Source organism: Hypomesus transpacificus, chromosome 10, assembly GCF_021917145.1.
Source record: "Hypomesus transpacificus isolate Combined female chromosome 10, fHypTra1, whole genome shotgun sequence".
In the NCBI taxonomy this organism is placed as follows: Eukaryota; Metazoa; Chordata; class Actinopteri; order Osmeriformes; family Osmeridae; genus Hypomesus; species Hypomesus transpacificus.
Genome location: NC_061069.1, coordinates 12764519 through 12777236, shown reverse-complemented (window position 1 = coordinate 12777236; position 12718 = coordinate 12764519). Strand labels below are relative to the sequence as shown.

Here is a 12718-nt window from a genome sequence, read left to right as displayed (position 1 = left end):
CATGAGATAAATGTGCTGTAGATACATTTTCACACGTAGCCTATGCCTACCCACCTTCCATTCCAATAAATTACAAGATTTACCGTGGGAGAGAGGAGAGAACTTCATTGGACGCAAACGAACAGAAAGTTGTGGGCGAATAACTCGTGAACAGATAAAAAGGGAGGGCTGAAAGGTTAGCCCTCCAATAAAGATAGCGTCCTTGGTGTGGCAGTCTGCTAGACTCCGACCAACTTCACCTGTCACAGTTCAGGTTCTTCAGCGAGACAGAGAAGCTTGCACGCTGTCCTCGAGCTATTGATTCGCCCGTGAGACATATCTGATTGCTGCTTCTCTAAGAAGTCACGGTGCAGGTGCAGAGTCAGATGAAGACAGAGAGACATCCGTCCCTATCCATCCTCCTCATCTTCATCTCACCATCCCTCCATCTTTACATCCTTTCATCCCTTAATCTATTAATTTCTCCATCCCTCCATCCATCCCATCATCCTGCCATCCATCCCATCATCCCTCCATCCCTCTCCGTTGCCACAGTGATGGTCCCTTTAAAGCATGTAGGCCCAGACCAGGAACTAAAAGCCACAACTAGACACATTAAACTAGATGGCCTGGAACTGTTCTTTCTCCCTGTGTGGGTGTGTGTGTGGATAAACCTGATAGGAAATGAGAGGGTATGACCTGACATTTAAAGTGACACTTCTGACCAGGAGAGTACATTACAGAACCACTAGACTCAAAGAGCAGAAGGACATGGTGTCAGACACACACACACACCCCGCCCTTATTGCCATCATCATCAAACATACACACACACATCCAGACACACACAGAGACACAAACATCCATCCGTAGTACACACACACATAATCTATCTTTGCTAACTTGGCAAACAGACACACACTCACGCACACACACACCATCTGTCCGTTTTGATTGAGAATCATTATTAATAACGCATACTAGGCCTACAGAATCATGGACGAGGGTGACTGCTCTCTTCATTAAATGACTTGAAAAAAAAATATTAATTGTAAAGGGAATTGGTAGGCTCAGTGGTAGAGCATTTGAATGCGGATCGAGAAATCGTAGGTGTTAAATCTCCTCTATGACGCTTTGGAAACGTTTGTCAAATTAACACATACAAAATAAAACTGGTGAAATCTCCCTTTCCATAAGAAACATAAATGTTGTCACATAAAAGCTCTGAATTTTCATTTTGTAGCTACATTTTCAGTGTACGATTAAAACGTGTATTTTATTTTACCAGAAAAAAAAATCAAACTGTCGAGCGGAAACGACTTTGGGTGTCTACGTCACTGTTCGAATCTGACAGCATCTGCGACCATTTTACTCAGTGGTGTCTCGTGCTGTTACGGTAAAGGAATTAAGAAAAACAAATCGTGAAAAAGAACTCATCTGGAAATGGACGGGTACGTGTTTTAGTTTCATTAACCTATGCATAGCATGCACATACTTAAACTGAGTGGGTAACTGTTAAAATAACGGATTAATCTGCCGGCTAACTGAAGCTAGCAAGCTAGCAGAGTGTGACCCAACCTGGAGTACAGGACTCCCATCTTGTAGCAATGTCTAGCTAGCTGTCTAGCTAGCGAGTTGTCACGGCAGCATTTGAATTATATGGGTGAAATTATTGTCAAACTCAATCGAATTTTGAACTTAGCAGTGTTTTAGGAAATTGTTCATGATTTTATTGAGTGCAGCAGATACAAATGCAGAATTTTGGTATTTGTTTCTACGTTGCTAGCTAGTTGGCCAGCTAGCGGGCGCTTGATCGAAGCTTTGTTATGGATCGTGCGGGTCTCGTTCTTTTGTCTGCTACTGTACTCATTTAGACCATCATCAGCTAGCTAGCTAATGTTAGCACATCGACACATTCTTGATGATGTGCGTGATTCTTACCTTTTTTTTATTTTTTACTTATACTAAATAGACGAACATGCTTTTAGTTTTGTCGCTGCTGCTACAGTAGATTCGTTTTTAACCCGCTTCTAGCTCGGTATAGGTAGGCGTGACGAAGGCCGGGCTACATATGGTCTGTGTGTGTGCTATCTAGCTCTTTATTTTCATCTGCATTGTGTAGCATTTGGTACTCTTATTGACCAGTTAATTTCTTCGTATTTCACAGTGATGTGGCAGTTGGCGTTAAGGTAAGTGCCGTTTGACCGTCGATGTTAGTTTTCACAGTATTGAGCTCTAGTGGAGCTCCACGGGTTCAGACTGTGATGTTCTGTTTCTGATGTTTGTTTTCAGAGAGGCTCAGACGAACTGAACCTCTACAGCAGCAGCCCCAACTCTGTTACAGGTCAGTGTCTGTCTCTCTCTTATGTCTCTCTTTCTGTCTTTCTGTCTCTGTCCTTCTAAATGTAGTGTGACGGTAGACGATATACAGGTAGATGGACAGACAGACTGAAGGACATACAGATAGACAGTCTGTCTAGTCAGACAGATAGATAAACAAACTATTTAGAATCCCAGGTGCCTCGCCCAACCACACACGTGCCTATCTCCCCGCCTCCCCGTTAACGGCTGTGTCCCTCCTCCTCCCAGCCAACGGCGGCGACAGCAAGAAGCTGAGGGTGGAGGAGCGAGCCGAGAGCCCCCCTTCCCGCGTGCTCCACATCCGCAAGCTCCCCAGCGAGGTGTCGGAGACCGAGGTCATCGCCCTGGGCCTGCCCTTCGGCAAGGTCACCAACATCCTGATGCTGAAGGGGAAGAACCAGGCCTTCCTGGAGCTGGGCACCGAGGAGGCCGCCGTTACCATGGTGAACTACTACACGGCCGTCACGCCTCAGGTGCGGAACGTTCCCGTGTTCATCCAGTTCTCCAACCACAAGGAGCTGAAGACCGACAGCGCCCTCAACCAGGTGAGACACACCTGGATACACCACTGTACCTGTCACACCTGACCATACACACCTGTCACACCTGTCCATACACACCTGTCACACCTGTCCATACACACCTGTCACTCCTGTCCATACACACCTGTCACACCTGTCCATACACACCTGTCACACCTGTCCATACACACCTGTCACACCTGTCCATACACACCTGTCACACCTGTCCATACACACCTGTCACACCTGTCCATACACACCTGTCACACCTGTCCATACACACCTGTCACTCCTGTCCATACACACCTGTCACACCTGTCCATACACACCTCTCATTCTGTCCATACACACCTGTCACACCTGTCCATACACACCTGTCACACCTGTCCATACACACCTGTCACTCCTGTCCATACACACCTGTCACACCTGTCCATACACACCTGTCACACCTGTCCATACACACCTGTCACACCTGTCCATACACACCTGTCACTCCTGTCCATACACACCTGTCACACCTGTCCATACACACCTGTCACACCTGTCCATACACACCTGTCACTCCTGTCCATACACACCTGTCACACCTGTCCATACACACCTGTCACACCTGTCCATACACACCTGTCACTCCTGTCCATACACACCTGTCACACCTGTCCATACACACCTCTCATTCTGTCCATACACACCTGTCACACCTGTCCATACACACCTGTCACACCTGTCCATACACACCTGTCACTCCTGTCCATACACACCTGTCACACCTGTCCATACACACCTGTCACACCTGTCCATACACACCTGTTACACATAGTCTCACTCTCACCCCCCTCTCCTCCGCCCCCTCTCCTCCGCCCCCTCTCCTCCGCCCCCTCTCCTCCGCCCCCTCTCCTCCGCCCCCTCTCCTCCGCCCCCTCTCCTCCGCCCCCCTTAGAGAGCTCAGGCGGTGCTGCAGGCGGTGTCGGCGGTGCAGGAGGGGGGCTCCCCTAGCTCTGACCCCGGGGCCCTGGACAGCCTGGCCCCAGCCCCCAGTCCTGTCCTCAGGATCATCATAGACAACATGTTCTACCCTGTCACCCTGGACGTGCTGCAGCAGGTAGGACACACACACACACAGACAGACAGGAAGTCAGACAGTTCATCAGTTAGACTGTCATGGTTCTACTCTGTGGATGTTCTGCAGTCGTGTTTTCATGGTTTTAACTTTAAAGTGCTCTCCTTCTCCTCTCCTTCTCCTCTCTTTACCACCTCCTCCTCTGCTGTTCAGATTTTCTCCAAGTTCGGCACAGTGATGAAGATCATCACCTTCACCAAGAACAACCAGTTCCAGGCATTGCTGCAGTTCAGCGAGCCTGTCAATGCCCAACAGGCCAAGCTGGTATTAACACGCACACACCAGACTGTTACTGGCTGGTTAACTTATATGAAGTTAAGATAGTATTTACTGGTGATGACTAGAGATGCCTGTTTTACTTCTTAAGCCTTCTCCAACAATCTGCTGTGGTCATTTACACCCCGCCCTTTCTCTCTCTTTCTCTGTCTCTCTCCCTCTGTCTCCCTAACCCTCTCTCCCACTCTCTCCCCCTCTCCTCAGTCTCTAGACGGTCAGAACATCTATAACTCCTGCTGCACCCTGCGTATTGACTTCTCTAAGCTGGTCAACCTGAACGTGAAGTACAACAACGATAAGAGTCGTGACTACACACGGCCAGAGCTGCCCGCGGGAGACGGCCAGCCTCCCGTCGACCCCAACATGGCTGGCCTCGGCAAGGACTCCTCCTCCCTGCTGGGTCAGGACACCACTCCCATCTGTCCTCTCTCTGTCCTCCTCTCTCTTTCCTCCTCTCTCTGTCCTCCTCTCTCTGTCCTCCTCTCTCTGACTTCCTCTCTCTGTCCTCCTGTCTCTATCTTCCTCTCTCCTGTCTGTTTTCAGGTGTCTCTCCCTTGGTCCTCCTCTCTTCTATCTCTCCTCCATTTCTCTCTGTGTCTTCCTCTATTTCCAGGTCTGATCTCTTAACCTGACCCCTGACCTCTGACCTCTCTCTAGGCACTCCCTCCGGCATGGTGGGCCCCTACTCTGGAGGTGGAGCCTATGGATCCTCTCTCTCTCTCTCCCAGGGCGGAGGTAACCATGGTTTCTTCTCTCTGTGTTTGTGTTGGGGAAACATGTATTTGTAGAAAGCTCAGTTCTGGATAACTGGCCACGAGAAAGCCTCTGTGCTGGCAGTGAAACCCTGAGATCAGAAATCAAAATCGTTCAGCAGTGGATCCCTTCAAAAGATTTCCTAGAAATACACTGATGATTTATTGTCTCCCCCCCTCCCCCGTGTCTCCACCCTCCCCATGTCTCTCCCCTCCCCCGTGTCTCCACCCTCCCCCATGTCTCTCCCCTCCCCCGTGTCTCCACCCTCCCCCATGTCTCTCCCCTCCCCCGTGTCTCCACCCTCCCCCATGTCTCTCCCCTCCCCCGTGTCTCCCCCCCTCCCCCATGTCTCCCTCCCTCCCCCGTGTCTCCACCCTCCCCCATGTCTCTCCCCTCCCCCGTGTCTCCCCCCCTCCCCCATGTCTCCCCCCCTCCCCCTTGTCTCCACCCTCCCCCATGTCTCCACCCTCCCCCATGTCTCCACCCTCCCCCATGTCTCCACCCTCCCCCTTGTCTCCACCCTCCCCCATGTCTCCCCCCCTCCCCCATGTCTCCCTCCCTCCCCCATGTCTCCCCCCTCCCCCATGTCTCCCCCCCTCCCCCATGTCTCCCTCCCTCCCCCCTGTCTCCCCCATGTCTCCCCATGTCTCCCTCCCTCCCCCATGTCTCCCCCCCTCCCCCGTGTCTCCCCCCCTCCCCCATGTCTCCCTCCCTCCCCCCTGTCTCCCCCATGTCTCCCCATGTCTCCCTCCCTCCCCCATGTCTCCCCCCCTCCCCCGTGTCTCCCCCCCTCCCCCATGTCTCTCCCCTCCCCCGTGTCTCCACCCTCCCCCATGTCTCTCCCCTCCCCCGTGTCTCCCTCCCTCCCCCATGTCTCCCTCCCCTGTCTCCCCATGTCTCCCCCCTGTCTCCCCATGTCTCCCCCTGTCTCCCCCAGGTACCATCAGTCCCCTGAGTGCGGCAGCAGCAGCGGCAGCAGCAGCAGGCAGGGTTGCTCTGTCTGGACACTCTGGAGTCAGCGGAGTCCTGCTGGCCAGCAACCTCAACGAGGAGGTCAGTATCAGCCCAGTATCAGCCCACCCTGGACCTGTCCTGGAAACCTCCTCTACTCCCTCCTCCTCTCCTCTACTCCCTCCCCCTCCCTCTTTACTCCCTCCTCTTCTCCTCTCCCCTCCTCTCCTCTACTCCCTCCTCTTCTCCTCTCCCCTCCTCTCCTCTCCTCTCCCCTCCTCTCCTTTCCAGGCTGTGATAGTGTTCTAGTAGACAGTGTAGGTCTCACATGATGCTATTATCACGCAGCCCTTCAGCCAGGGCTCGTTCCAAACCTGTCCCTCGGACCTCCCCTCTCTCTCCTGGTGACTCATCCCGGAGGAAGAGGAGGGGGGAGAGGAAGAGAGGTGTATAGATTCCTAGTTGGGGCCAGTGAGAGGACTCTACCAAGGCTCATCCACATTCCTGCAGGATCCTCTTCTCTGACAGTCTCTTGGTTTAGAAGTAGCTGGTTTGTAAGGAGGAGAAACTGTAACTGCATATCTGAGTAGATTTTCTGTACTCCTCTCCTGTCTGTAGGCTGACCAGTCCTGTCTTCAGTGTGTTCTGTTCATGATGATTATAATCACTGTCTCTCTTTTTCACTCTTACTTCCTCTCTCCCTCTTTCTCCCTCTCCCCTCCTCTCTCTCTCTCCTCTCTCCTCCCCCTCTCTCCCCTCTCTTCTTCTCACTCCCCCCTGTCTCTCCTCCCTCTCTCCTCCCCCCTCTCTCCCCTCTCTCTCCTATGTGGAGTACTAGTCTCTAACAGGATCTTCTCTCTCCAAGCTCTCCTCCTGAGTGATTCTACTGGTGCTCTTCTCTCTCCTGTTTCCCCTGTGGATGTCTCTCACAGGCCTTTATGTACACCTGCTATATCTCTGTTGAACCTGGATCTCCTTGATCCATATCTATCTGCTTTAACCCTACTATTTCTATCTACACTATATCTAACTGTATCTGGTCTACCGACATCTTTACAATCTTTCTGTATATATCTATGCTACTATCATTTTGTATCTGCTAATACTACATCTATACCATATCTGTATCAGCAAAATCTATACCTATACTACATCTATCTGTATCTGCTAAATCTACTATATCTGTACCTGCTAAATCTATATCTATACTAAATCTGTATCTGCTAAATCTATATCTATACTAAATCTTTCTGTATCTGCTATAGCTATATCTATCTGTACCTGCTATTCTTGCATCTGTACCTACTATATCTATCTGTATCTTCTGTATCTGCTATATCTATACTATATCATCTGTTTCTCCAGAGCAGTAGTGTCCTGCAGTCATGTCTTCCCTGGCTCTGGTAGAGGGCTGGAGGCCACATGACCGGCCCTGTAGCTACAACTACACATGCTGGTTTTCATGTCTTTACATGCATGTTCCCTCTTCTACTGTCCTCCTCCTCCTTCCCCTCTTCCTCCTCCTTCCCCTCTTCCTCCTCCTTCCTCTCCTCCTCTTCCTTCCCCTCTTCCTCCTCCTTCCCCTCTTCCTCCTCCTTCCTCTCCTCCTCTTCCTTCCCCTCTTCCTCCTCCTTCTCCTCTTCCTCCTCCTTCCCCTCTTCCTCCTCCTTCCCCTCTTCCTCCTCCTTCTCCTCTTCCTCCTCCTTCCCCTCTTCCTCGTCCTCTCCTTCCTCCTCCTCCTCTTCCTCAGAAGCCCTGAAGGCCAGCGTGACCTGTGATAACCCTGCATCTCATATCCCAGTCCTCCAGCTCTCCCTGGTTCAGATTCTCCTGCTCCTCCTCCTGCTCCTCCTCCCTGCTCCCCCTCCTCTCCTGGTCTGACACACCTGGCTGGGGGAGGGCAGCCCAGCTGGTGCCATCAGACACCCTCCAGCCAGGCTCAGATCAGGAAGCTCTCAGGGGGGCAGAAGGGAGGGAAGGAAAAGGCTCTGAACCAGGAGTCCCATGACTAACCTGGATGAGTCTATGGCATGCCTGCTCCCCCCCCTCCCCTGCTCCCTGCTTCTACCCCTCCCTACCTCCCTCCTGCTCTCTTCCTCCTACCCCTAACCCTCCCTCTCCCCTGCCCTCTCCCTCACTACCCCCCCCCCCCCCCCGCTCCCTCCTCCCCCTGGCTAGGGTAGTCTCAGGTCTGCTGTGTTCCTCTCTGTCTCCCCTCGTGGTCTCTGGTGATGACATTGGGACTATTAGGATCTGTCAACCAATCAAATCCAGCCATTTATCTGACCAAACTCCTGCATTTCCAATGTACTGACCTGTATTTTTATTTTTGTCCTCCCCTCCATCCCTCCTCCCCTCCCCTGTCTCCCTCCCCCAACCCAATCATTTATTTTATTTTATTTGTTTTATTTACCCCGCATTGCTTCCCTCCCACTTCCCCTTTTTGCTTCCCGTCTTCATCCGTGTGTCCCCCCTCCTCCCTCCCCTCCTCCCTCCCTCCCCTCCTCCCACCCGTTTACGCTCTGTGGCTGGACCTTAATGTTCCCCCTCGGACAAACCTCCCCTCCCTAACTGCCCCTGACTCCCCATGCTTCCTCCCCATGCTTCCTCCACCACCACAACCATTCAACGGGAAACCACGCTCCTTCGTTATGGATGATCTGTCCATCTCCGTTCTCTGCCTCCGACTCTTCTACCTCTCTTCCTGTCCTCCGCTGCTTGCTCTCTCTAAAGATGATCACGCCCCACAGTCTCTTTACTCTCTTTGGTATGTGATCGTTAGCACACTCTCTCACTCTCACTCTCTCTCACTCTCTCTATGTGATTGTTAGCACACTCTCTCTCTCACTCATTCTCTTTTCCTTTCTCACTCTCTCTCTTCCTCTCGCTCACTCTTTCTCTCTCTCTCTCTCTCTCTCTCTCTCTTTGGTATGTATTCGTCAGCTCCCTCGCTCTTTAGTTGAGTTTGAGTCCATCTAAGTTCTTTCCTTACGGGTTATCCGTGTTTTTGTTTTTTTGTGTCTCCCTCCATGTTTAGTGTCTCACAGAGATTGGGCTCACATTTTAACCATCTCCATGTACACTCACACACATGTATACATGTAGGCATTTCCTTACACATACATAGTCCTTCATCACCCCCAGACACATGCCTCACGAGAGACAGACATGTAGCGTTAGTTAGTCTCTTGATAAATCATGTGTCTTGAGGCCTCCAGTCTCTACGTGGCGTTAAGCATGAGCGCTCACACGGCGTCCAGGCCTGACTGTGTTGTGGTTGTCGTCCATCTCATTGTGTTTGTTCTGGAGGGCTGCTCGGCTTGTTCCCTCTGTTCTCTCTCCGTATTTAAGTCTGTTTCAAGGCCCTTCAGTCATTGGTTAAAATTACTATGGACATTTTTTTCATGTTTCATTTTAAACTACCTTCTCTGAAGCACTAACGTTGACTTTACACTCTCCTCCATCTCTCCTCCATCTCTCCTCCTCCATCTCTCCTCTCCACCATCCTTTTCTCAATCTCTCTGCACTTCTGATCTATTCACACCATCTCATCTGATGTATCCTCCGCTCTCTCCTTAATCTCCCCTCCTCTGCATTCTCTCACTGATCTCACTCCTCCTCCTCTCACTGATCTCTCTTCTCCTCCTCTCCCCTGCTCTCTCTCCCTAATCTCTTCCTCTTCATCGCCCCCGTTGGGTCTACCTGTCGTTATGTCTCAGGGGTGTACGGTGATGTGCAGCGCGTGAAGATCCTCTACAACAAGAAGGACAGCGCTCTCATCCAGTTAGCTGATGGGAATCAGGCCCAGCTAGGTGAGTGACAGCAGCTCTGACCAATCCCTGAGCTGCCTTGATTATCTGCAAAATTAAGGAAAGATTTTCATCCTTTACTCACTAACTCCTCTCTTTCCCAACCCCTTCTCCTCTTTTCTCTCCTCCTTCTCCCCTCCCTTTCCCCTCTTCCCCCAGCTATGAGCCACCTGAACGGTCAGAAGATGTACGGTAAGATCATCCGTGTGGCGCTGTCCAAGCACCAGACGGTGGCTCTCCCCCGGGACGGGCTGGATGACCAGGGCCTCACCAAGGACTTCAGCAACTCCCCCTTGCACCGCTTCAAGAAGCCCGGCTCCAAGAACTTCCAGAACATCTTCCCCCCCTCCTCCACGCTCCACCTCTCCAACATCCCGTAGGTCCCTCTCAGCCCTGCGCACGTTCACGTGATGGTAGATTGATGTAGGAGGAGCTGTTCTACCTGGTACTGTGTTCTACCTGGTGGTGTGTTCTACCTGGTGGTGTGTTCTGACTGGTGGTGTGTTCTGACTGGTGGTGTGTTCTGACTGGTGGTGTGTTCTGACTGGTGGTGTGTTCTACCTGGTGGTGTGTTCTGACTGGTGGTGTGTTTTACCTGGTGGTGTGTTCTGACTGGTGGTGTGTTCTGACTGGTGGTGTGTTCTACCTGGTGGTGTGTTCTGACTGGTGGTGTGTTCTGACTGGTGGTGTGTTCTACCTGGTGGTGTGTTCTACCTGGTGGTGTGTTCTACCTGGTGGTGTGTTCTACCTGGTGGTGTGTTCTGACTGGTGGTGTGTTCTGACTGGTGGTGTGTTCTGACTGGTGGTGTGTTCTTCAGGGAGGACGTGACAGAAGAAGACATCAGCCTGCTGTTCTCCAACGCTGGAGGCACGGTGAAGGCGTTCAAGTTCTTCCAGTACGTACAGCCGATCACACCCATGGAATAGATCGCTAGCTTACTTTACAGAGCACTAGCTAACTTTACAAACCACTTGCTAACTTTGCAGGACACTTGCTAGCTTTACAGACCACTCGCTAACTTTACAGACCACTCGCTAACTTTACAGACCCCTCGCTAACTTTACAGGAAACTTGCTGACTTTACAGACCACTAGCTAACTTTACAGGAAACTCACTAACTTAACAGACCACTCGCTATCTTTACAGACCACTTGCTAACTTTACAGGAAACTCGTTGACTTTACAGACCCCTCGCTGACTTTACAGGAAACTCGCTGACTTTACAGACCACTAGCTAACTTTACAGGAAACTCGCTAACTTTACAGGAAACTCGCTAACTTTACAGACCACTCGCTAACTTTACACATTACTCATGATAAAATAACACCAACTTGACAAATATATTCATAAACTTCTTCCAACTTTACAGCTGGCTTTAGTAGTGAAAACACATTTCAGATAGATCCTTCTAGTACCTCAGTGGTAGGTAATCCTCACTGCTGTTCCCCTCAGGGACCACAAGATGGCGCTGCTTCAGATGAGCACGGTGGAGGAGGCCATCCAGGGGCTTATCGATCTCCACAACTACGACATGGGATCCAACCACCACCTCAAGGTCTCCTTCTCCAAGTCCACCATCTAGATGAGGGGGAGGAGCCACACAACAGACTCCTCGCCTAACCCCGCCCCTTGTCCCACAGCCACGCCCACTTGGATTGGCCTCACCCCTAGTAGTCACCGTCTCCATGGAAACCATGGAGAGTCCCATATGCTAGGAGAAACCAGGGCATCCAGTCGTTCCTTTTTTAGACGATTGATAATTTGACTATTGTTGTTGTTGTTAGTGTAGTGTATTGATATTAAAGCTCCGCTTAGGATATGAAGAAGGAATTAACAAGTCTGTCCTCTTATGACTGCCTCTAATACCCAAGACCCCGTCCCCATCTGTGTGTTCTAGACAGGCTCCGCCCCCTCCTGTGTGTTCTAGACAGGCTCCGCCCCCTCCTGTGTGTTCTAGACAGGCTCCGCCCCCTCTGTGTGTTCTAGACAGGCTCCGCCCCCTCTGTGTTTGTATAGAAGAGGAGTTTCTTTATTTTGATTAGATTGAATCAGCAAACATGTGCCTTACTCTGAAAAATATTATCAATACTCCACTTGCGTTTTTCTCCCCAGAGATATAGGGTTAGGCACATTCTGATTGTTGTTTTTCCCCCATTATCTTCTATTTTGTACAGAACCCCCCCCCCCCCCCCCCCCCCCCCCGTTTTGGTTTCAAGTTTATTTGCATATAGTTGTTAACTCGTAGACACACACACACAGTTTAAGCTAGAATTTTTGGGGGGCTTTTGATGTTTTGACCAGTACCAGGAAGTCGTTTTAACCGCCCCCCCTCCCCCAAAACCTCTTGGGGTTGTCATGGATACGTTGGTCAAGAGGACCACATATCCCCCTCTCCTCGTTTCTATTGCATGAAGATGAACTGATACGTACAGCATGTGACGCTGATGATGATGAAGGTGAAGGTGATGATGATGAAGGTGATGACGGTGATGGTGTTTTTGTGATTGTAGAAGAGAAACTGATTCTTCTTGGGACCAAAGTTGATGTGCCTTTCATCGTCCTTTACTGCTGTGGGTGTTAAACCCGCTCTCCTCTGTTCTGTTAAAACATGTTTCAGTATCAAGCCATGTGTGAAGGAAGAAACCTCATGAGCTGAACAATCTTCTGTGATGTTGATGCTTTTACAAAAGGAAAAGGGGAAAATGTAAAAAAACAAATGTTTTTGTGCACATTTTTTATGCATCTTCAGTTAAAAGTTGTTGCCACGTTTGAGAAAAAAAAAAAAGATTTAAAAGTTTGATTTAGTTTTGATTGGACTGTGTTGGAATGATGTTCTATTTGAGTTTCAGTTTCTTCATATGAGTTGTGATCCTGCTCAGTGTGGATCGGAGAAGGCTCAATTAAACGTCCCTTTGCTACACACTGAATTCATGATGGGTGCTG

At 50.4% G+C, this 12718-nt stretch overlaps 1 protein-coding gene across 1 annotated transcript; it reads left to right on the top strand.

Annotated features, from left to right (window-relative positions):
* The first annotated feature begins 1184 nt into the window (after positions 1 to 1184).
* LOC124472502 (polypyrimidine tract-binding protein 2-like) lies at positions 1185 to 12702 on the top strand. The gene is made up of 14 exons (XM_047027396.1): positions 1185 to 1430; positions 2147 to 2168; positions 2272 to 2323; positions 2569 to 2885; positions 3805 to 3966; positions 4138 to 4248; positions 4465 to 4660; positions 4918 to 4995; positions 5951 to 6066; positions 8698 to 8731; positions 9684 to 9776; positions 9933 to 10149; positions 10592 to 10669; positions 11228 to 12702. The coding sequence occupies exons 1-14, from the start codon at positions 1423 to 1425 to the stop codon at positions 11355 to 11357; spliced, it is 1614 nt and encodes a 537-aa protein (XP_046883352.1). The 5' UTR covers positions 1185 to 1422; the 3' UTR covers positions 11358 to 12702.
* The last annotated feature ends 16 nt before the right edge of the window (positions 12703 to 12718 follow it).